This window comes from Grammomys surdaster, unplaced genomic scaffold, assembly GCF_004785775.1.
Source record: "Grammomys surdaster isolate TR1022 unplaced genomic scaffold, NIH_TR_1.0 66, whole genome shotgun sequence".
NCBI lineage: Eukaryota > Metazoa > Chordata > Mammalia > Rodentia > Muridae > Grammomys > Grammomys surdaster.
The window spans coordinates 6,836,368-6,859,072 of NW_021604568.1; the positions used below are offsets into that span (position 1 = coordinate 6,836,368).

General features: G+C 48.8%; 2 protein-coding genes across 2 annotated transcripts in view; one reads left to right on the plus strand and one right to left on the minus strand.

Moving 5' to 3' along the window:
- The window catches only part of Pdcd11 (programmed cell death 11), a 40,990-nt gene extending 26,068 nt beyond the window's left edge, over positions 1 to 14,922 (plus strand). The window contains exons 22-36 of the mRNA XM_028774066.1: positions 735 to 840; positions 2,908 to 2,997; positions 3,162 to 3,264; positions 3,630 to 3,807; positions 7,972 to 8,028; positions 8,597 to 8,719; positions 10,131 to 10,253; positions 10,692 to 10,956; positions 11,102 to 11,218; positions 11,743 to 11,892; positions 12,077 to 12,324; positions 12,927 to 13,095; positions 13,391 to 13,544; positions 13,698 to 13,863; positions 14,387 to 14,922. Coding sequence (XP_028629899.1) covers positions 735 to 840; positions 2,908 to 2,997; positions 3,162 to 3,264; positions 3,630 to 3,807; positions 7,972 to 8,028; positions 8,597 to 8,719; positions 10,131 to 10,253; positions 10,692 to 10,956; positions 11,102 to 11,218; positions 11,743 to 11,892; positions 12,077 to 12,324; positions 12,927 to 13,095; positions 13,391 to 13,544; positions 13,698 to 13,863; positions 14,387 to 14,558 — 2,221 coding nt within the window. The 3' untranslated portion in view covers positions 14,559 to 14,922. The remainder of the gene's footprint in view (positions 1 to 734; positions 841 to 2,907; positions 2,998 to 3,161; positions 3,265 to 3,629; positions 3,808 to 7,971; positions 8,029 to 8,596; positions 8,720 to 10,130; positions 10,254 to 10,691; positions 10,957 to 11,101; positions 11,219 to 11,742; positions 11,893 to 12,076; positions 12,325 to 12,926; positions 13,096 to 13,390; positions 13,545 to 13,697; positions 13,864 to 14,386) is intronic.
- Positions 14,923 to 15,642: 720 nt separating this feature from the next.
- Positions 15,643 to 21,591, minus strand: Calhm2 (calcium homeostasis modulator family member 2). The gene is made up of 3 exons (XM_028775017.1): positions 21,203 to 21,591; positions 18,641 to 19,354; positions 15,643 to 16,563 (listed from the first exon to the last, which is right to left on the minus strand). Exons 2-3 carry the CDS (start codon positions 19,193 to 19,195, stop codon positions 16,147 to 16,149), a joined length of 972 nt encoding a protein of 323 aa, XP_028630850.1. The 5' UTR covers positions 19,196 to 19,354; positions 21,203 to 21,591; the 3' UTR covers positions 15,643 to 16,146.
- Between the last annotated feature and the right edge of the window lie 1,114 nt (positions 21,592 to 22,705).

The window sequence follows — 22,705 nt, forward strand, 5'->3', positions numbered from 1 at the left end:
GTAAGTTGGACTAGCAAGTCTTTTTTATATATATATATATATATAATTTTTTATTTAGTCATTTGTGGATTGACATCTTTCACATCACTTGCTTTTACATGTCTGAAAATAAGTTGGTAATGGCAGCTTAGCAGAGGCCAGATGCCTGGCTTTGAATTAAGGTCTGACTTCAGCTCCTGGTTCAGCAGCAGACAGTCAAGTTACTGTCTATGCTTAATTCACACATGAGGTTGTGGTCAAGCTCAGCGAAATTGTTTGTAAGAGCGTTTCTGCAAACTAAAGCAATAGCTAAAGTACTATGAGATGAATGGAGATAAGTTTTGTTGTTTATTTGCTTGGTTTTGTTTTTGTTTTTGTTTTTGAGACAAGGTTTCTCTGTGCCCTAGCTGTCTTGGAACTTGCTCTGTCGACCAGGCTGGTCTTGGACTGCCACCTGCCTCTGCCTCTTGAGAACTAAGATTAAAGACATTCACCACCACACACAGCCAAAATAATTTTATTTACTATGTTTATGAAAGACTCATGAACTAGTTTGCCCCTAGTTTATACATAGATTAATGACTCAGGAAAAGATGATTAGTCCCAGATTGATTATTGAGAAGCTTCTCCTTTAATGAGAGAGATTGTCCATAAAAGTGAAAATAGCTGAGTCCCTCACCGCCACTTGGGGGAGGTCTCTGAAGTTAGAATCTACCCAGTGGTTGGCTTACTCTCTTTTGATTTTTTTCAAACAGTGACTTGAAGGGTGGCTACAGTGCTCTTAACACTCACTCTGTGAGCCCCATGGAGAAGATTAGACAGTACCAGGCTGGGCAGACTGTGACTTGCTTCTTCAAGAAGGTGAGTAGTTGCTATCCTAATTGCAGGGTTGACCTTCCTTCAGAGCGTCAGAGCAATGTGGGCAAAACTGCAGTCAGACTGCCCTGGGCATTCGGAGTCTGCCATGTGGGACTATGGGTGATGACACTGGCCTCTGCTCCGAAAAGCCTGTCTCTAGGTGGGATCCAAATACAGGAGTGGCGGAGGGAGCAGAGGCGTTAGACTAGATCCTCCAGTCTCCCTGCTACGCCTGTCCTGCCCTGGTCACTGACTGCAGCGAGCTGTCTTTCCAGCCTTTGAAGATAGTCTGTTCATCTGAAACTTTGAACTGAGTAAGAACACCAAAATGTAGTACAGAGAGTTAGAGACACAGCTCGGCAGTTAAGACATTGCTGCTCTTCCAGAGGACCCAGGTTCAGTTCCCAGCTCCCACCTGGTTGCTTACAGCTGTCTGCTAACTCCAGTTCTGGGTGTCCAGGGATTCAGCCTTTTCTGACCTCCCTGGGCACCATGCATGCACATGCCACACATACATACATGCAGGCAAAACACTCACACATAAAAATAAACAAATCTTTAAAACTATGTAATATAGAGGAAAAGATTTAAATGACCAAAAATGTAAAAGACTGTCAGAAAGCAGTATGGAAGTTTCAAGATAAGTACAGATAATGCCAGAAGAACCAAGCAATGAATTGGTTGAGAATGAGTAAATAGGTCAGTATGGTGGCTGCCAGAGTCCAAACTATGACAATGGGCAAAATGACCAAGTCGATGGCCTGCGTGGTTAAGTCAATGGATGTGATGTTAATCTGGGGGTCTCTGCTTTTATGGATGGAGAAATTAAAGCAGCATGTGAGACACTAGATGGCTGATTGCAGCTGTCTAGTGGAAGACATGATGAGCAGCACCAGACCTGATACTGCCCAGAACCAAGTGGACATGTTGTTTCAGGATATGGTAGGCCTTGACCTCAATATAGAGCCGCTGCAGGGCCAGACCGCTCCATGGAACAAGTGTGGCCTTGGCTGAGCAGAACGAGCTATCCAGAGACTGACTCACTTTGATATCAAGTCTGATTGGTATAGCCACTCCAAGGTTTCCCTTTGACATGAATGCTGTGAGCTAGACAGAGGGAATGCTGAGGTACTGCCCACTCAGCTTCATAGCCCTCTCCAGAGGCATTAAGAAAGGCCAGTCTTTCTCCACTGTTTGGGTTTTTTGGTTTTGGTTTTGGTTGTTTTGTTTTTTTGAGACAGGGTTTTACAGCTTGGATGGTCTAGAAGTCACTATATAGACCAGGCTGGCCTTGAACTCAGAGATCCCCCTGCTTGTGCCTCTCAAGTGCAAGTATTAAAAGCATATACCTCCATACCTGGCATGAAGTCTTTCTTTGCCAGAGTCTCTTCCATAATCATCTTTCTGGCATGTCATTCATAATCCCAGATGACTTAACACAGCACATAAGGTTGTTCATGAGCTGTTTGCACATTTCATATCCCAGTCACCATGGCAGTTATCTTTGGTTTTCCTCCTTTCTGTATTATGCTGGTTCCTGTGCCTGGTTTGTCCATTTTCCTTCTGCCTAGTACCCTTTGAAGAGTCAGCATCTAGGGTCTGGAAAAATCGCTCAGCACTTAAAAGCACTATCTGCTCATCTAGGGCTCTTGAGTTCAGTTCCTAGCAACCACATGCTGGCTCACAACCATCTGTACTGGGATCTGATGCCCTCCTCTGGCATGCAAGTATACATGCAGATAGAGCACTCATATACATAAAATAAGTAAATCAATCAATCAATCAATCAATCTTGTTAAAAGGTTGGCATCTCCCATCTTCTGTGCTTGTTACTAGCCAGTATATTCCTGTAGCTTGCAGGACTTCTACATGCTGTGCACAGCGCTGGTTATCTGTGTAGGCATTGACTGACTGAAGCCCATGAGATGTGGAGGTGGGTGGGGCCACAGGATGGATTCCTGTTCCTTGGGGAAATGAGGAGATTTTCATCCTTTCCAATGTTCCTAAGAGAGTTCATTTTAGTGCTGGGCCAGCCAAGGGTGTGCTTACATCTGCCCTGTCTCCACACAGTACAATGTGATGAAGAAGTGGCTTGAAGTGGACATTGGACCAGACATCCGAGGGAGAATCCCCTTGTTGCTCACTTCCCTCAGCTTCAAGGTCAGTATCTGCAAAGAAGATTCCAGAGTTCACATGGGTTAGGTGGGGTACCTGAGCAGATGTGGGGTTTGGTGGAGTAGGAGGCTGAGAACTTAGAAGTTATAGGTAAATGACAAACCTTGATGGTAACATTAGAACTTTTTTTTTTTTTTTAATCCTTTCAGGTTCTGAAACACCCAGACAAGAAGTTCCAGATTGGGCAGGCCATCAGGGCCACCGTCGTTGGCCCAGACGTCCCCAGGGCTTTCTTATGTCTGTCACTCATAGGTGTGGAAAGACTTGGTACCTGGGTAGAGAGGGACTGGGGTGGGAGGCTTCAGATACTACCAAAATGAGAGACCTTCAGTGTCAGAAAGCCAGAGCAGAGCATTGTGGGAGAGGGTGTATTTATTTGGTTTTGGTTTTCCCTTGGGCTTTGTTCACTTGTGTGACTCTATCGCTCTTAGGTCTCCTTTTCTAAACTTGGTTTCTCAGGTCTTTCTGAAGGGATTATCTGTCTCGTGACTATGGGGTCATGGGTTCAAGCTATGATGAAGCTTTTCAAGTCTGGGTGGCCTCCACTTCCTCTGGGTTGGCAGGCTATAGTAGGCCAGGCTACGAGCAGCTTTCTTGTTGTCTCCTTTTCCCGCCAGGTCCTTACAGACTTGAAGAAGGGGAAGTAGCCATGGGCCGAGTGTTAAAGGTGGTACCCAACCAGGGACTGACCGTCTCTTTCCCTTTTGGGAAGATGGGGAAAGTCAGTATATTTCATGTGAGTGACTCGTACTCTGAGGCACCCCTGGAAGACTTCTGCCTCCAGAAGATTGTCAGGTGAGCCATGGAGTTTTTCTTTTGCCTATGTATGGAATTGATGGGATTTTCTTTTATCTGATATGTGATGTGGTGTGTGTGTGTGTGTGTGTGTGTGTGTGTGTGTGTGTGTGTGTGTGTGTGAGATTCTAGTCCTCCCTCCCCCTCCCCGCCCTGAAAAATTTATCAGGTTTGCATACTTAAAATTGCTACCAAGTTGAAAGGCCAAAGCCTTTTCTCTGGAACATCCTATGTTTATTAATTTCACTCACAGATGAAAAGGAAAAGCTGCTAGTCCCTGATTTCTGTCCCTGTTCTCCTGCCGTCACATACTTAGGTACCTTTTAACTCCATAGGGAAAACTATCACTAACTTTAGAACTACTGATGGATGGCAGAAAGAGAGGAAAACAAGATTGAAGATGAATGCTTCCATGCACCATAGGACATGTGTGTAGTTCAGAGGACGTCTGTGGGAGTTGGTCTCTACTTCCATCATGTGCTCTTGGGGCCTGACTCCTTTCACCAGTACCCTAAGACCACTGAATCACCTCTCTAGCCCCCTGAGCTGATTCTCAAGCATATTCTTCATGCATACAAAGTGCTAGCTAGGTATCTTTTTTTTTTTTTTTGGTTTTTCGAGACAGGGTTTCTCTGTGTAGCCCTGGCTGTCCTGGAACTCACTCTGTAGACCAGGCTGGCCTCGAACTGAGAAATCTGCCTGCCTCTGCCTCCCAAGTGCTGGGATTAAAGGCGTGCGCCACCACCGCCCGCTAGGTATCTTTTAACATAAATATCACAAGTTCTGTGTGGATAGCGTACAAGTTGACATCTTGAAAAAAGCCAATTAGATAGGTCTCACTTTCTTCCTCTGAATGAAGACATAATAGACTCAGTTGCAACTAATTTTACATAGCTTATCCATTGTTTCTGTGATGATGCACTTTTTTCACTCTGCCGATAGAGGGTGCACTCTTGCAAGCATCTTTAGTGGCTAGTTTCTCCTGTGCATGGATTTGTCAACAGTCGGCTTTACAGGAACCATGGCATAGAGTCCTCTGTACTTGACCCATCTTCTCCTTGAGCTAGAGCCCAGGAGCTAGGGGTGGCACTAATTAGAGAGCAGCTGGGGCACAGCTATCATTATGATTTTTTCACACATCAGATTATTGTACCTTGCCCACAGTCGTCCATTACCTTCTCCATCTCTCCTCCTTGGCTGCTCTGAGACAGCACTTCCCCCAGCAGTCTCCCTTCTGCTTCCGTGTCACGGGTCAGTTACATCTAGATTTTGCATATAAGGAATGTGTGCCCTGTCCGTCCACCCAGCTCCTGTTGCCCCTTTTGTTCTTTCGTCTGTCCTTTTATGCTTTACTTAGTTTATCTCATGTGTATGGGTGTTTTGTTCTTTCGTCCGTTCTTTTTTGTTTTTCTTAGTTTATCTTTTGTGTATGGGTGTTTTCCCTGCATGTAAGTCCGTGAACCACATGGGTGCCTGGTACCTACGGAGGCCAGAAGAGGACATTAGACCCCTGTAATTGGAGTAATGGGTGCTTGTGAGCTGCCATGTGGGTGCTGGGAATTGAGCCAGGCACTCAGAGCCAGTGCTTATAATTGCTGAGCTGGCTTATCGTTTCCCTCTTCCTCCCTCCACAGTCCCTTCCACTCTCATGTCCTGTGTGTGTGTGTGTGTGTGTGTGTGTGTGTGTGTGTGTGTGTGTAACCCTGTCTTTCTGAGTCTGGTTTATCATGAACCCCAGTATCACCCATTTTTCTATAAATGATGTAAGTTTATTCTTTATAATTAAGATTATACTCTTTGTGTGTATATGACATTTTCTTTATCCATTCCCTAATGATAAGCATCTTAAGTTTAAACCTGTTTTGTGCCTTTTTGTTTTGTTTGTTTTGTTTGCTGGAAAGAAAACCTCCAATATATAAGTCTCTGTCTCTTCTTCTCCTACCTGCTTTTGTCATGTATACTTTAACCTCTGACCTTTCCAGACTTGAACACATATGTGGGTATAATTTAGTAATGGAACTTCACTTTACATATTATTTGCAACTTGTTTTTTTCTCAGAGCAGTTTATCATGAATTTCTTTTTCATGCTAATATCTTGTTCTTTCATCTTATTTTTAGTATTTGTTTGTATCACACCACTTTTATCTAGCCTTATTTAATCAGTTCTTACTGATAGACAGTAATGTTGAAATGCCGGTCTTTTGTGCATTTTTGGATTATGCAAGTTTGAAATACATTTATAGAAGTAAGTTTAATGGACCAATTGATATTAAATGTTTTCAAAAGTGTCCTTCACTTACAGCCCCCTAACAGTGGTGACTGCATCCCTCTGCTTCCTCGTTAGGATTGTAAGACTGGATCTGTTTACTTTGGTTTGTTTTATATGTATGAGACTCGTGTGTATGTGTGTACCATGTGGATGCCTGGTGCCCCCAGTAGCCACAAGAGGACATTGGATCCCCTGGAACTGGAGTTCCATCATGTGACTACTAGAAATCAAACCCGAATTCTCAGAAAGAATCTTAACTGCTGAGCCTTTTCTCCAGCCCAGACTGGCTATTCTTAATTTTTATTTTAGTCATGGAATAGGCAAAAATTGATCTTTCATTTTAATTTACATTTTTTTTAGTTAGACTTTTAAAAATACTGATTTTATATGTATATGTCAGTGCACCGTGTGCATGCAGTCCCTTCAGAGGCCAGAAGAGGGCATTGGATTTGGAACTGGAGCTAAACATTTGCTCTCTATGTCCTAGGTCCCCTGCAAGAACAGACAGTACTCTACTGCTGAGGGGCCTCCAGCCTGTTCACTTGTACTCCTTATACTGTCTCGTCATGGTTTTTCCTGTGCTCTTGCTTTCCAAGCCAATTGTTTATATTTATTTGAAATGTTTATATTTTTAATTAAAAAAAAAGAATCTGTACATGTTTTTTTTGTAAAAGGGTAGCAACCTTGGGGGTGCAGACTTTATAAACCGTTTCAGGTACCCACAAACAAACCTGGGTCGGAATTATCTGTGGTTGGTTGGTTGGTTGGTTGGTTCTGAGCTGAGACACAGGGTCTTATAGTCTGGGCTGGCCTCAGACTTGCGATCCTCCTTAGAGGATCTAGGAGTCCAGATTCAAGGAGTACAACTTGCACCACAAGCCCCACTTAAGTTCTAAGGCCGTTTTTGCAGACTGAGAAAAGTGGCCTCGAAGAGCCAGATCTCAAGGTGTGTAGCCTGCTGCCAGCCAAGACAAAGCAGAGTGCATACCTCTGGGAGACTAGAAAGCAGTCATGGCCCAACCCCGTCTCCAATGTCCCAGCTCCTGACATCCACCTAAGCTGTGAAGTATTTATCCAAACCAACAGCACAGAGATACCCAGAGCCTGGCGGAAGACAGATCTTCAGTGAATCCCAGAGACACACGGGTCATCTCTGGCTTGCCTTATTGAAGTTTACGAAGTGAGGGTGTGACTTTTAGCAACATAGTCATTTTGAATACTTTTATGACAGCCAGGCCTATGGGTAGCATGCAATTAAAATTCTCTTCTGTCAGATGTGAGTAGGAAATCGTTTGCCTCAAGGTAGCACCTGAAGCCTACTTCCAGCATCAAGGGCTCTGGTGCCTGTGAGAAGCACATACCTGCTGTGGGAATGTTTTGCATTGAATTGTGACCATGGTCTTTTCTACCTCCAATCCTCTCTGTTTCTACTTAGTGATAAAGGACTATGAATTATAGTTTTGCCTGAGCTACTATGAGAACTAGTGAGAGTCAATCCTGCTTTCCCTCTTCCAAGTTTCTCGCTGCTCTGTCTGGCTCCTCCCCACTGGGTCATGTTTTCTACGGTTTTTCTGTCTATGGAGATCACAGTTATAAATTACTGTGGGGACTGTCTCATAAGTACTGATCTCTCTCAGCTTTGATAAACTTATAAGTTGAAGATAGCAGAAGCTGAGAATGCACATAGTGTCGGGTAGAGCACCGTTCTGTCACCTCACGGCCATGTAGTTGACTGGAGATGAGCTTGCTACCCCGTGTCATGAGAGTTCCCGACTGCAGCATATCACCTACCTGACTAAAGAGTAGAATTACGAAACATCTGTCTTAATTTTGTGCATGTGAGTGTCCAGAAATATTGATGGTTGAGTGTGTCCTCCTCCTTTGCCTGTTCCAGATGTTATGTCCTGTCCACGGCACACCGTGTGCTGGCTCTGTCACTGCGATCATCCAGGTGAGTGTTGGTGTTGGGTTGAGAAAGGAGAAGGAACAACTCAGCGGACTTGGGCTATAGTGCGTTTGCCTGGGATAGAACTCTGAGTTCCTCCTCCTCTGCCCGTCTCTACACACTGAACTGTTTTTATTTAAGTGTGTGTCATGGGTTGGGAGTGGGGGAGGCATTTGAGTTTCTGGAAGAATCCAGGCTCTTGTCTTGAAGGGAATGGTTTGCTTACCTAAATGTGGGTATTCAAGGTAACAAGATGATACTGGTGAGGGCGGGTGTCTGGTCCCAGGGTTCATGATGGGGGGTGGGGTGTAAGTGTGGAATAGAAGGAGCTGACCAGCATTCCACTGGGTAAGGTCAGGCTTTAAATTTGACTTCTCTCCAGCTTGTTTCTGCATAGCTAGCTGTCAGACACAGAGTCTTGGTCTGGCAGGACTACAGGAGTGAGCAGGCTAGACTCTGTACATTACAGTCCTCTAGGTGCAGAGACAGTCTTACACAGTATGATTGTTGCAGGTGTTCTGGGGAGAGCATCAGTGGTTAAAGGCATGTATATGTAAGCCTTGTGTTCCTTTAGGACAAACAGAGAGACAAAAAGTAAAATAGAAGATCCAGAAGTCAACTCCATTGAGGATGTCAAGGAGGGGCAGCTCCTGCGGGGCTATGTGAAATCTGTTCTGTCGAGTGGTGTGATCATAGGGTGAGTACCGGAGCCAGGCACAGGCTTTGGGACTTGGATCCAGAGAGCCAGGTGTTTTCCCAAGCTGCCTTCTTGGCCCTGGGCTTGCTGCCGCCTCCCCCCAGTCAACTTTGATAAGAATTGAGGAGAGCTTGTGCATTACCAGTTGGTAAAATTCTGAGTTTTAAATACGTATTTTTATCTTTGAGTGTTTTTTGTGCATGTGTATTTGTGTGCCTGATGTATGCAGAGGTCAGAAGAGGGCACCAGATCACATGGAATTGGAGGTCCAGATGGCTGTGAGCCACCGTATGGGTGCTGAGAGCCAACCCTGGGACCTGAAGAGCAGCAAGTGCTCTTAAACATGGCGCCATCACTCCAGTCCAAGAGTTTTAAATGCTTTTCTTTTTTTTTAAAGTTTTGAATTATTTCTTGTTTGGTGTTTTGGAAAAAGAATGACATTTTCAGTTTCAAATTCTGGATTTCTTGTGTTTGATCATGATTCTTTTTGTGTTGTTTGTTTATTTATTTATTTGTCTTATTTATTTTGAAGGCAGGGTCTTGTTATGTAGCTCTGGATGTCCTGTAACCTACTAAATAGATCAGGCTGGTCTCGAACCCACAGAGTTTCACCTGTCATGTGACCTGAGTGTGTTGACTAAGGGTATATGCCACGATGCCCAGTTTCCTGAGTCTTTTTTTTTTTTTTTTTTTTAAAGATTTATTTATTTATTATATATGAATACACTGTAGCTGTCTTCAGACACACCAGATGAGGGCATCAGATCTCATTACAGATGGTTGTGAGCCACCATGTGGTTGCTGGGATTTGAACTCAGGACCTCTGGAAGTGCAGTCAGTGCTCTTAACCACTGAGCCATCTCTCCAGCCCCAGTTTCCTGAGTCTTAATGTGGCCACATCATGTTTCTAAGCTCTGAGTCTTAATGTGGCCACATCATGTTCCTAAGCCCTGGCACTGCCAATTCCCCGCTCTTGTGTCTCCTCTCCGTTTAGCCGTTTGTGATTTGGACACGGTGCTAGAGTGCATAAAAGATAACTAGGGGGCTGGGTTGTGGCACAAAGCTTCAATCCCAGCAGAGGTAGGGGCAGGGGCAGAGGCAGAGGCAGGAGAGTCTCTGAGTTCCAGGCCAGCTAGGGTTACAGAGTTCACTGATGGGGCCCTTGCCTAGCTTGCCTGGGTTGGATTTTCAGTACTTCAAATAAAATACGAATTCATACTTTCGTTATATATGATAGTTTGTTTCCAGTTTCCAAAACCAACTTTATCCTCCTGGATGCCAAGATCCAGTGTCTCATATATCCTCCCAAAGTTTGAGCCTGTAAAAGCGGGGGGGGGGGGGCGCTAGGTGGGGTTGTAATTATACTATATGTTGTATTTATACTACAGGGCTCTTGTCCGTCTCTTTTCAGCCTTGGACCTTCAGTTCTGGGTTTGGCCAAGAATTCACATGTCTCTGAGTGTATCCCACCTGAGAAAGAGCTTTATAGCAGAGGCCTCCCTGAGGGAAAGCTGGTCACTGCCAAGGTCCTGTGGTAAGTGTCTTCTCTCCCTGCCCTCTCTGTCCCTCTTTCTTTGGTGTGAATCAGACCCCTTTTGATGAGCGCCCTGCCCTGGGAGGAGGTTTTCAGGTAAACTCAGAACATAAAGGCATGGGGTAATGATGTAGGTAGTGCTCAGATGAGTAAAAACCTTCAGCTGAAGCCTTTGACCTCAATTCCAGCCTTAGTTGAGGAGTAGACATGGCTTCTGTTGTTGTCGATCAAGCACACCCATCCATACTAGATGCTTCCTGGCTCTTTCCACTAAGCAGGTGGAAACTGTCTCTGAGAATACTGAGCATCTCAGGCAGGTGAGCCAGGGCCCGGGCCCTGACTGACAAGGAAAGAAGGCCTAAGTGCTGACGAGGCAAGGTCTGCAGGTGCCCAGTCAACCTCTGCTCTTACTTTCTGCCTCTTCCCCTCCTGCATCAGCGTGGACCCCACGAAGAACCTGATTGAGCTGTCGCTCCTTCCCAGCGACACTGGGAAGCCGGATCTGTTCTCTGCTTCCCCAGAGCCACCTCTTCCAAAACAAGAGGAGAGGAAAGGAGAAGAGAAGAAGATCCGGAAAAGGAAAGAGAAGAACCGGAAGAGGCAAGAGGTGTCCGGGTTGTCCAGCCAGGAAAAGAAAGAACCCCAGAAGTCACAGAGGGGTGGGCAGGGCAAGCGGGAGCGCCAGGAGTCTGAGAGCGAGCAGGTGAGTCCCCCTCCCCCAGGGAGCACCTCACCTCACCTCACCCATAACAAGTGTTTGAGAAGTGAGCTGCGGCCGCCCAGCCTTCTCTGAGCAGGCACCATGAGGGCGAGGAGCACCCTCCCATCCTACACCCCTACCATTTCAGGAACTAGTGAACAAGAGGCCAAAGAAGTCTGGGGCACCAGAAGAAGACGACAGTGGTGTGGAAGTGTACTACCGGGAAGGAGAGGATGAGGTGGAGGAGCCAAAGCTGCCTCCCAGGGTAAGGCTCACCGCTGAGTGGAGGGAAGGCTTTCGGGGAGGAGCTCCTTGGCTTCCTGAGCTGTTCCAGCTCACCCTGGTTCTCTGTAAAGCAGTGGGTGATGAAGCATCGCTGCCTCAGCCAGCCTCCCTCCTGGAGGACTGGGTCTGTTAACACTAATAACATGTTTATCAAGAACAGAATGAAAGAGGTGGGCAGATAAAGAGAGGGCACAGCCTAGACGAGCCCACGCTGCTCAGAAGTGCAAGCAGTGGAGAGGACTCTGGGAGTCTCAGCCATGGGGCAGCGCCTCTTCACTTTTGCCAACCCCTGGCACCCTCAGTATTTCTGTTCCAGACCTCCTACTTTGCACATGTGTGCGTGTGTTTACACTTTATAGAAAGTCATTGTCTAAGTGACTTAGAGCATTTTCAAGTCACTGCTATTCCCTCAACAGAGAGACAAAGGAGGCAGGCTTGTGGTTTGGCAGTAGGTGGGGACAGGAAACAGCCTGGCCTGTGCTTCCTTGTTTTCTGACCTTGCAGGGCAAGCCGACAAAGCCCACAGAGGTGCCCCGGCTGCACCTCTCTTCAGGCTTCATCTGGGACGTGGGGCTCGACTCTCTGACTCCAGTCTTACCACTCCGAGACGAGAGCTCAGACAGTGAGGAGGATGAGCAGCCACACCCAGCCAAGGTGCTGTATTCCCACGACATTGCATCTCTTGCAGAAACTCCTCATTCCTAGCTCCGATGCCCTCTTCTGGTTTAAGTGTCTTCCTGGGTAGAGGCTATGGGCTGTCCTGTGAACCCATGGCTTCTACTCAGATCCCTCTGCGCTTGAAGGAGCAGACAAGTTACTTTTCTTCCTTCCATAACAGAAGAAGAAGGGCAAGAAGGAAAGAGAGCTGGAGAAGCAGAAGGCAGAGAAGGAGCTGTCACGCATTGAGGAAGCACTTATGGACCCCGGGCGGCAGCCGCAGTCTGCAGATGACTTTGACCGGCTGGTGCTAAGCTCCCCCAACAGCTCCATCCTTTGGCTGCAGTACATGGCGTTCCATCTACAGGCCACCGAGATTGAGAAGGCCCGGGCTGTAGCTGAGAGGGCCCTGAAGACCATCTCCTTCAGGTCTGGGCTTACAGAGTTTGCCACCATGCCTCATTTCTTCCTGGTCAGGCCAGGAGTAAGTAGCCCATGGTCTTTCAGGCTCAGTCTTATTAAGTGGAGCCACCTAAAACAGATCACTCATTAATATTTTATGGTCCTGTTCAATGAAATCGCTATGGCGACAGTTAGTTGTCTCTGTTTGCTGACAAGATTCTCAGTAACACAAGCGGAGTGGGAAGAACTCAGCATTACTTGGGGTTACTCTGGTCTCAGGAGAGCAGAGGTAGCTTTCTGAAGCCCAGTGTAGACGGATGACTGCCTTAGGCTTTGCTCTCTTCATTGGTGGAGAGAATCAGACCCAAGATTCTGTTCCAGCTTGAACATAGGCCCAGCGTGTAATCTGGAGGCTTCGTTCCAGGAATGGAGGGAGAAATCAGGAGCCCCAATCTTGGCAGTAAAAGATGGGGAGCACAGGTTCCCCTTGCAGTAAGCTGCATGAGTCAGCGTCTCTATCTATACTCACAGTGGGCTTGAGGATACAGTTGTTGCCTGGAGAAAGAAATAGTTCCTGAGCATCCAACGCTGAGTGGGTGGAGCTCATGTTCTGCCCACTCTGCCTCCAGGGAGGAGCAGGAAAAGCTGAACGTGTGGGTGGCACTGCTGAACCTGGAAAACATGTACGGCTCTCAGGAGTCCCTGACTAAGGTCTTCGAGCGAGCTGTGCAGTACAATGAGCCTCTCAAGGTTTTCCTGCATCTGGCTGACATCTACACCAAGTCCGACAAGTTCACGGTAGGGTGTTACGTTCCATGCCTAGCTGCTCCAGATGCTGGCCAGGGCCAGCATTCTGTGAGGACCCGACCTTCTGGGTTCCCCATGATATCACATCTCAGCCTCAGGCCCTTTCCCTTCCCCACAGAGGTGAGAATACACAAGGGATTACTAGGGAGGCTCCCGGTATTCTATGTAACTACACTGTGCTCTCCTGAAGATCTTCCCAGTCTCCTCAGGCCCCTAGAATCAGTGAGCCAAGTCTACTGGCCCTCTGAAGTGCCATGCTCCTTAGTTTACTGTGTCTTTCCCACAGGAAGCTGGTGAGCTGTACAACCGGATGCTGAAGCGGTTCCGACAGGAGAAGGCTGTCTGGATCAAATATGGTGCCTTTGTTTTGGGGAGGAGTCAGGCTGGGGCCAGCCACCGTGTGCTGCAGCGAGCCCTGGAGTGCCTGCCCACCAAGGAGCGTGAGTGCTTTTCCTACCTCCGGAACACACTCAGGACTGATAGATACTTACAGTGGCATTTGGCAGATCATAGCTCTGCCTTAGAAAAGCTGATGGTTGTGCTGTGGCGAGGTTCTTAGGTTGTCTTGGCTCTGACTTGTCCTTTCCCTACAGATGTGGATGTGATTGTCAAGTTTGCCCAGCTAGAGTTCCAGCTCGGGGATGTGGAGCGGGCTAAGGCCATGTTTGAAAACACGCTGAGCACCTACCCAAAACGCACAGACGTCTGGTCGGTCTACATCGACATGACCATCAAGCATGGAAGCCAGAAAGAAGTCAGGTGAGGGGGATGACAGACCGGGGCTGGCTCCTGTTGGAGTGTGGGGTGGTAAGGGGGCTTTGGCCATGTTGATGATGTTTAGCCGCTCCCTGGCAGCTCCTAGCTGTCTGACTTGATACTGAAAACCAGCTCTGACATGGCTGCCTGGTCCCCTTGATTGCACCTTTCCACCTTTGGTCTGTACCTGGAACCAGGAGGCTTGTGGTCCCACATAGCTCACACTGCCAGCCTCTCATGGATGGAACCTTCACAGGCATGCTCTCATGTTTGTCCCCACAATCCCTACAGGCCATGAGTTTAAGTCTGCTTCTGTCCTTGTGTGTTCCCAACCCAGGAGTTTGTCCTTAACTTAAGGCAGGCCAAGTCTTTTGTCTCTGTCAGAAGTTCATACTGATGATAAAAAATAAGAAATGGGGTGCTGGATATTAGAGAGACCCCATACCTGAGAGTGAGTTGGGGAGTGCTAGCCAGGGGTCACATGGTAGGGACCCTAAGGAAACTGCTTCCCTGTTCTCCCTCATAGGGACATCTTTGAGCGGGTCATTCATCTGAGCCTGGCCCCTAAGAGGATGAAGTTCTTTTTCAAGCGCTACCTGGACTATGAGAAGCAGCACGGCACAGAGAAGGACGTCCAGGCCGTCAAGGCGAAGGCCTTGGAGTACGTGGAGGCCAAGAGCTCTGCGCTGGAGGACTAGCAGCACAGGCTCTCCTGCACCCTGGGGACAGCAGGCACCTGGACGGTGGGAGCCCTGGCCTGGGGACTGTTTTAATTGCTGCTTTTTCTGCAGCGCGCCTGTAGGCTGTGATGCTTGTGGAAGGCAGGCTTGGCTCGCTGAGGCCAAGTTCCTCATCTTGTCAGAATAAAGAATTTTGAGAGTGTTTTTTTTTTTTAAACTCTCAAAATCTTTTTAAAAATCTTTTGAGACAGGGTTTTTACTATGGTCCTAGCTGGCTTGGAACCTGCTATGTAGACCCAGCCAGCCTTGAACCCAGAAACCCACGACTTCTGCCTCCTAAGTGCTGGGATTAAAGGCATGTACTATCAATTCTTGCTTTTAAGTATGTGTGTGTGTATACTTCTTTTTTTTTTTTTAAATTTAGAATGCTATAGATTGAGCCAAGACCTTACACATGCTAAGAAGTGTTCTTCCACTAAACTACACCTTAGCCCTTGAGGTTTAATGCTCTTGTTTTGTTCCTGGGGCTGCTCAGTGTTTTTAGGCAGCAAGCTCTTAAGCTTCTAGGAAACAACAACAAAACAAAACAAAACAAAAAAAACAAGCATTTATCTTTCAAGAGAGTTTGCTGCAGTCTAAGGACAGAAAGGCAAATGCCAGCACATTTCATGATCAGCTTCCCACTTTGTCCCTTGGCAAGTTCTTAGTCCACACTCAAGCGGTGGGTAGCTGGAAAGACTGTAGGCCATGTGGTCCTGGGGTCCCAGCATTGTCTCAGCCCAGCCTGTACCATCTGCCATGTTTGGGAGGCCAGGGGACTGAGACAAGAGGACAGAGGCACAGTCTAAAGGGAGGAGAGCTGGAACGAACTGGCTCTTGGAGTTTAGTGCTAGGTCTGTGTGCAGACAGATGTTATGTTTTCAACTGAGATGACCCCTGCAAAAGGCTAGGCTGCCTCTCCTCAGGTTAAATCATGTCACTCAGGCAGATTGTCAAGAGACTCAGCCCTGGGCAGGACATATCACCTTTGTGGTCCCTTTTAGTGCCATCTCTCACACTGGGCTCTGTGCCCTTGTCAGTTGCACAAACACCAGTCTAGGCCTTTAAAGTAAGAAAAGCTTTATCAAAAAGTGTAAATATATAAAACCAGGCCAGAGGTATACAGTCAGGACAGCCCCTAGCAATACGCCAAGGAGCTGGGTGTCCCTATGCAATTAGACACAAATTAACTGCACAAAGTGTACTGTACAACGGCGAGCCCCCCAATGCGTTGTCACTAGGCTCTGCCAGCTGATGTTTCTCAACTCTGAGGCCCACCAAAGATCACTCCTGTCACATTACAGACCAGCTCGTAGGAAAGTCTTTTCCAACAGTTGTGCTAGTGGCCACGGGAGAGATGATTTTGGTAGGCCAGTCCCCACAACCCAACCCACCCCATCTCAGTTTCTGTGAACCATGTCCACAGGATCTTTACAAACTACTAGTTTTATGTCTATGCTCAAGACACTGTAGTTAACAGAAAAGTCACCTGATGCTGAAGTTAGCATGCCATGTGGAGTTAGTTTGTGACTAGGTAGTTCCATTTACAGAGCATAGAAGCAAGCTCTTAAGCAGTGAGCAGGGCCATCTCTACATTGTCAGGGGCTGTGCCGTTACCAGTCAGGCCTTGGGCCCACTTGTGTAGGCGGCTATAGAGTGGTAGGCCCTGATTCTCACGGTACAGATAGACCCCAGTGATGGCGTTCCACTGTGGCCGTGGCTGTGTGCCTTCCACTGGGAACTTGCTGACCAGTTCTTCATCATCCTTGTTGAGAGCCACAAAGCCAAAGAAACGGCGCACGTTGTTGGCAGCTAGCACCCTTGAATGCACCTCTGCTGTGCGCTGGAACAGCTGGTCCTCGTTGGTGCGGTACTGTGCCCAGTAGGCCTCCTGGCGGTAGCTGAGCGGCGAGCAGTAATGTTTGAGGCACTTGGTCAGGAACACCAGGATGGCCACCACACCGATGAGCAGCCATCCAAAGAGCTGGTCAGAGAAAAGGCATGGCTGAGGGTGGAGGCCTGAGAGCTGCCTGGACCCTGCCTACCCGTGGGGGCAGTAGAACGAGAACAGCTTATGCTCTGTGGGCAAGCATGACTTCCTCTTCTATTCTTACCCTCTTTAGCCCACACACTCTCCTGTGCTTAGACTGCCTTCTGCCTTTTTTGTTCTTCAGCCCTGTGGGTGCAGAATCAGGAAACTCCACCAAGCTCAGCTCAGGAGCTTGCTTGCATCTCAGGGACAGGACACATGTTTTCCTTCAGAGGCCTGTACCCACATAGCATCACTGCCTGCGGCCTTTGGATGGCCTGTGTACTTGTTTCACACTGGGAGGATTTAAGTCTGTTGAAGGCAAGGGCCTTTGAGGCCCTCTCTGCCTACTGCTAGCATATAGAACGATGGATTAGTGATTAGTATTTCTGTATTTCCCCATCTTCCACTGGATGCCGACTTCAGCCCCGTTTCTCTGCTTTCCCCTTCCTTACCCCAAGAAAGGGTCTCATGTAGCCCAGGTTGACCTTAAATACTGTATAGCTGAGAATGGTCTGGAGTTTCTGGTGCCCTAGTCTCCACCTCCTGGGTGCTGGGGTTACAGTATGCACCACACCTAGTGTGTGCAGCACTAGGGATCCAACACAGGATCTGATTTGTGCTAGACGAACATTCTACCGAGTTACGTCTTAGTCTCAGTTCTTTCTTTTACGTTGTTGGCTGTTTAAAGAATTTAGATTTCATGGATGCAGGTATTTATATGCGTTGGGGGTGTGTACATGTGTTGGGAGGCTGTATATGCATTGGGGGTGTGTACACCCGGGGCAGTAATGTATATGTGAGCCCAGAGTCCAGAGGAAGGCATCAGATTCCTGGAGCTGGAGTTAACAAGTAGTTGTGAGCTGCCTGATGGTGCTGGGAATTGAACTTGGCTCCTCTTTATAAGAGCAATACTCTCAACCTTAACTACTTTTCATTGAGACAACGGTTCAAACTGGCCCTTAGAGTACTGTGTAGCTAAAATGACCCTGAACTCCAGACCTTCGACCTTTACTTCCCTAATGCTGGATTACAGGCAAGATCCAGCACAGGCAGCTGGCTTAGGTTTGTTCTCTTTTCTATTTTTTCTTCCTCCCTCCCTCCCTCCCTCCCTCCCTCCCTCCCTCCCTCCTTCCTTCCTTCCTTCCTTCCTTCCTTCCTTCCTTCCTTCCTTTGATAGTGTATATGAGTGTTTTGCCTGCCCATATGTCTGTACACTATGTGTGTTCTTAGCGCATGCACTACCATGTGAGTGCTGGGAATTGAACCCAGGAGTCTCCTCTCCAGCCTCTAGCTGTAGGTGTCTTATGTTTACAGGGAAAGAATCCCTTTAGAGAATCTTGGGCTCCTTCCTGCCTCCCTCGTCCTCTGCTTCTGAATTCACATTCAGTTCAGATTGCTGCTTCTAACTGTTCTTTTGACCCTTGACCAATCTTCAAACAGGATGCAGGGAAGGCTCCAGTTAGACTGGACAGCAGTAGCCTGCCCCTTCCTGGCCTGCCCCAAAGAGTAAAGCTGACTCAGTTACTTGGGACAGGGATGTATTCATCCTGGGGTCAACCAGGATCCACCGTCAACTTAAAAGCCTACACCAGGTGTTTGTGAGGTGGCCTGCAGGGACCATGCCCAGTCAACTAGGGTAACGATAACCTCACTAGGAAGACTGGGAATGGCCCTGGGTGTTATGGGATATGGGATGTTTTCTCTGAGACTCTAGATGGTATTCCCTTAATACTCAAAACCATCTCAAAGGGACGGAAGTGGGGCTTAGTGGTAACTCCATGCTTGACATTCATGTGGTCTAGGATTCAATCCCCAGCACCCTAAGGCAGATCAGAGACACACTTGCGATGAGTTGACCCTTGCCCCACATAACTCTGAGCCACAGGTTAATCAGCTGATGCCTGACAGTGGTAATTGAGTGCTTCCCTGGACAGGTGCTCATTCTCACGCTGGACCGTCCTATCCTGTACCACCCCATCAGAGGCTACTTTGGGAAGGACAGAAGGCTGCCCTTCACACGGCTCCTTACCTGGGACTCATACTTGAGCCTGCGGCTGACCTCTTCTCTGAAGCCCGACAGGTTAGCAGAGCCCCCTCCACATGGGAACCTGGCTAGGATCTCTGTGGCATGGCCCGGAGGGAAGCCTTCATCCCCAGCTGTGAGCGAGGAGGGGTCCACAAATTCACTGAGAGCACAGACATAGGCCTCCCCTCGAAGCAGGGAGATGACAGACCAGGTGACTGGGGCCACAGCTGCACGGCCCAGGATAGAGCTTAGGAGGAGGAAGTTGGGGGCAGCGGAGCAGTTCTTGGCCCTCCGGTACTGGCACTCAGCGACTAGATTCCAAGTGTGGTTGTTGAGGATGACTCCAATAAGGAAAAGTGCCAGCGCAGGCACGCCAATTGCTGTCAGCCCATACAGGTAGTTCCGGGCCGGTGAGCAGGGACAGTGGAAGGCCACCACTGAGAACAGCTCCTGACTGCCCACTGTGCCCAGGGCCACCAGCCCATTGAAAATCATCACATCCTTACTCTTGAAAAAGAGAGACAGGAAGCGGAAGTTCTCTGCAATCAAGGCCGCCATGGTGACTGGCGGGCCAGGGATGGGATGCGCAGGAGGAGGCAGAAGAAGGCAGAATTGATGGCTTCTGATGAGAACAGCAAGGAGCGCAGGCAGGAGGACATCCGATGGCAGAGCATGGTTATGCCATTCTATCTCCTGCACTGGCTGAACTGGTGCTTCCTGTGAAACACAGATGAGAGATAAATGTTTGCCCCTGGACACAGGCTGAGAGGTGCTGCTGTGGTCAAGCAGGCAGAGAAGGAGGGAGCATAGGCCTCTACAGAAATAAATAGTGATAGCTATGGTTGCCTAAGTTCCTGCAGGGTACCAGATGCTCTCAGTTGATGTTGCCCATCCCCACGAGTCTTTGCATGGTTTCCTTGGTACCCCCCTGGCGTCCTTGCGCACCCCCCTCTTCAACACAGTGAAGTATACGACTTCCTGAGGGTCAGCCCCTAGCCAGGGCCACGTTTAAATAAATGACAAACCTCAGATTCGAGACCAGGTCTGCCTGCTTTAAATACCTTAAAATCCTTTTGCCACTCCTCTCTTCTCCCCGGGGAGGATTAAGAATGGCTGGTGGTGTTAGGCCATATGGAATGGTTTCCCTCTGAGATTCCAGGTGGTACAACTATGCTAAGGACTTGGGACAATTTGGAGGGTATAGTTTGGGTATCAAAGCTACAGGGGCTGTCCTAGTGGACAAAGGATAGACTGGCCCTGGGTCAGTAGCAAGCCTGACACAAGATGCCAACACCCTTGGGTGCACAAAACCCCTTCATTTTGGAGACCTCAGGGTCTCAACACACTTCATGTCTTTTCTCCAGATTTCTGTACTCAGCTTTGAAAAGGACAAGTCATTACGATCCTACCTTTCCCTAGGAGTGTTAGGGGCCATTAATGATGTCACATAGTGGTTCAACATCTGAAACTCTTACCCCATCAGTTCTACTGAGGATGAATCTCCTGATCCCAAAGGCCAGAAAATCAAGGGGACGGGGTATCTTGCCTGAGGCCAGACAAATCTGGAGGAGCCAGCTGAGATTTGACCATGACTTGAGAATACTTAGAAAGTGGACAAAATGTGTCAGAGCTAAGCTAGCTCTTCCTGTTCACGCCCTTCAGGCCTTGTTCCTCACGTGCTTACCCTTTACAGCAGCCTGCAGAATCTCTGCCCCAAGAAGCCTAGGCCACGGCACCTGGCAGCCACTGGCAGCCTCCGTGGTTGGCCCACCGTACCCATCAGTCCTCCCCTGAGCTATGATCTCAGCAGAGATGGCTCTGTGCCAGAAGTGGCATGGCCTCCGGCTCTTTGGAAGTTTAGCCCCAATTCCCTTCCCAGTCTCCACCCCTATTGCCAGAGAGACAGTCAGGGTGTGGCCCCATGTCCACTCCCATTAGGAGAAAGGGGGGTTGTACGGGGTGTGGGGGACCAAAAAAACAACTCTCCAGCCAGAGGAAGCCTATAAGTGGAGAGAGGTTAGGCTGGGAAGAGAGATAGGCAAGCCCATGCTGCCTCTTTCTGATTTCTATTCACTTCTCCTTCCTGTTGCCGGCCTCTGCCGAGGATGCCATATGGCACAGGCAGAGCCCATGTGGGCTCTCGGAGGAGGGAGGAATGTCTGACTCTTTAGTTCAGAGCCCAGAGCTCCTAAACAATCCCACAGGGAAAGGACTTTGTCCTGGTGCTGGCAATAAGCAGCTAACAGGCAACTCCATCTTCTCCCTTCCTCCTTTCTTGGCTGCGAGGCACCCATTGGCTCCTTTGAGTGGTCCTGGGTTCCTAAACCCACCCAAAGGTGGGGTACACCGTGGTTGACAGATAGCATAGGGAATGAGCAGAGGTGGGACCAGGCCATCTACTGAGATTATCAGGCTGGGGGCTCTTCCCAAGGATAGGAGACAGGCAGTTAGAGAGGGTAGTGGGAGCAACCCTTCCAATGTCCTTCTTGGGTTCTCTCCAGATAGTGCCTGGAGAGTGCCAGCTCCTTTAACAGCTGCACACCCCAGGGAGGGGCCCCTTCTTACCTTCGGCTGGTTGCAGATCCCCCATGGCCTTGGCTTCCTGATGGAGTGACAGCAGTGTGGGCTCCCGCAGACACTGGAGAGGCGCTCCTGACCTCGAGGCAAAGTGGCCTTCACAGGGGTTCACTGCCGGCTTTGCTTTTCCATCAGGGGCCCTGCGCCCAGCGTTTGAAAGCAACGGAGCTCTGGGCCCAGTTACAAACAAACTTAACTCAAGGCGTCTGCAGATGAAGTACAGTAGGCATCTGCAGACAAATTTAACTCCAGAAAAAGAGAGAAAGAAAGAGCGGCATGGAACCATGGAACTTTCTAGCCAGCGAATGGAAAAACAGCCTCCTGGCGCCAGGCAGAAGAGGGAGGGCTGCTGAGGGCGGGGCCAGACAAAAACAGAGGAAGTCGAGAAGAGGTCTCAGATGCTGCGTCCTGTCCCAGCCCGCCTTTGGGCCCGCTGTGGCTGGCCCTACTGGCCCTGCCTCTACTCTACCCTGAGCACCCCTCGAGGGGCCATCTGGGAAGGTCTAGGCAGGAGCCAGGCAGGGCCCTCCAGGAGATCATGCCTAGGCTTGCCCTCCAGGCCGGTTTGAAGAGCTTCCATACTTGACACCCACCTGGCAGAAGCTGTTGGAGGAGTCCCCTGCAGAGTCGGGGAGAGGTGGGTGTTCAAGATTGATGGTGATATTCCAGAAAACAAAACCCTGGTCAGGATCCTGGTCCCCTCGACACCTTCTCTCTATGAGCATCCTATCTGTACCTGCCATCCCCAGAAGAGGATATTCCCATCATAGCTCAGCTATGGTACTGTTCCCATCCTCTGTACAGCTGACCGAATCAAGGAATCCGGAGCTCCTAGGCCAGAGGCTGGTCATAGGTAGAAATGAGAGGGTAACAAGTTTCTTAAACTGCACTGCCTGTCCCTAGAGTTGTCTCTGGGAGCTCCCAAGCAAGTCATGAGTCAGGTCCACTGACAAGGAGACTGCCAAGGCAATCTCAGTGGCTCCTAAGATTGGGAGAGATAGCCCTCAGGGCCATCAGCTCTCCAGGGTTGGGACAGTGGAATTCACACTGAGTGACAAGCCGCGCCCTCCTGAGTCTGGCTTGTCTGTGTAGCAGGGATAAATGGACAGAAATCAGTAGCTGTGCCTTTCCATGAAGCACTTTACAGGTTGGGGGGCTTGCCTTAGCTCCAACTAGCTGATGTTAGAACCTAGCCCTCATGTTTGTTCCTCTGAGCACTTTCTGGCACCCTGTCCCCATCCCCCTCCCTTTATCCCCCACACACGTGCACACGTGGTCTGTATTCATCTGGTCCCTTCATTCGGGGCTGGGGTTAAGTTCAGCTTCCTCTTCCCTGCCACCAGGGGAACCAGGGTCCCAGCTGAGAGTGAGGCGATGGGGAGGAGGGAAGATAAAACTATGAAGGTCACAGTGGACTCTAAGACAGGCAGGCCGAGGACTGGAAGATGGGGCCGGGAGACAAGGGACTGTTTTCTTTTCTTGGACAAGATA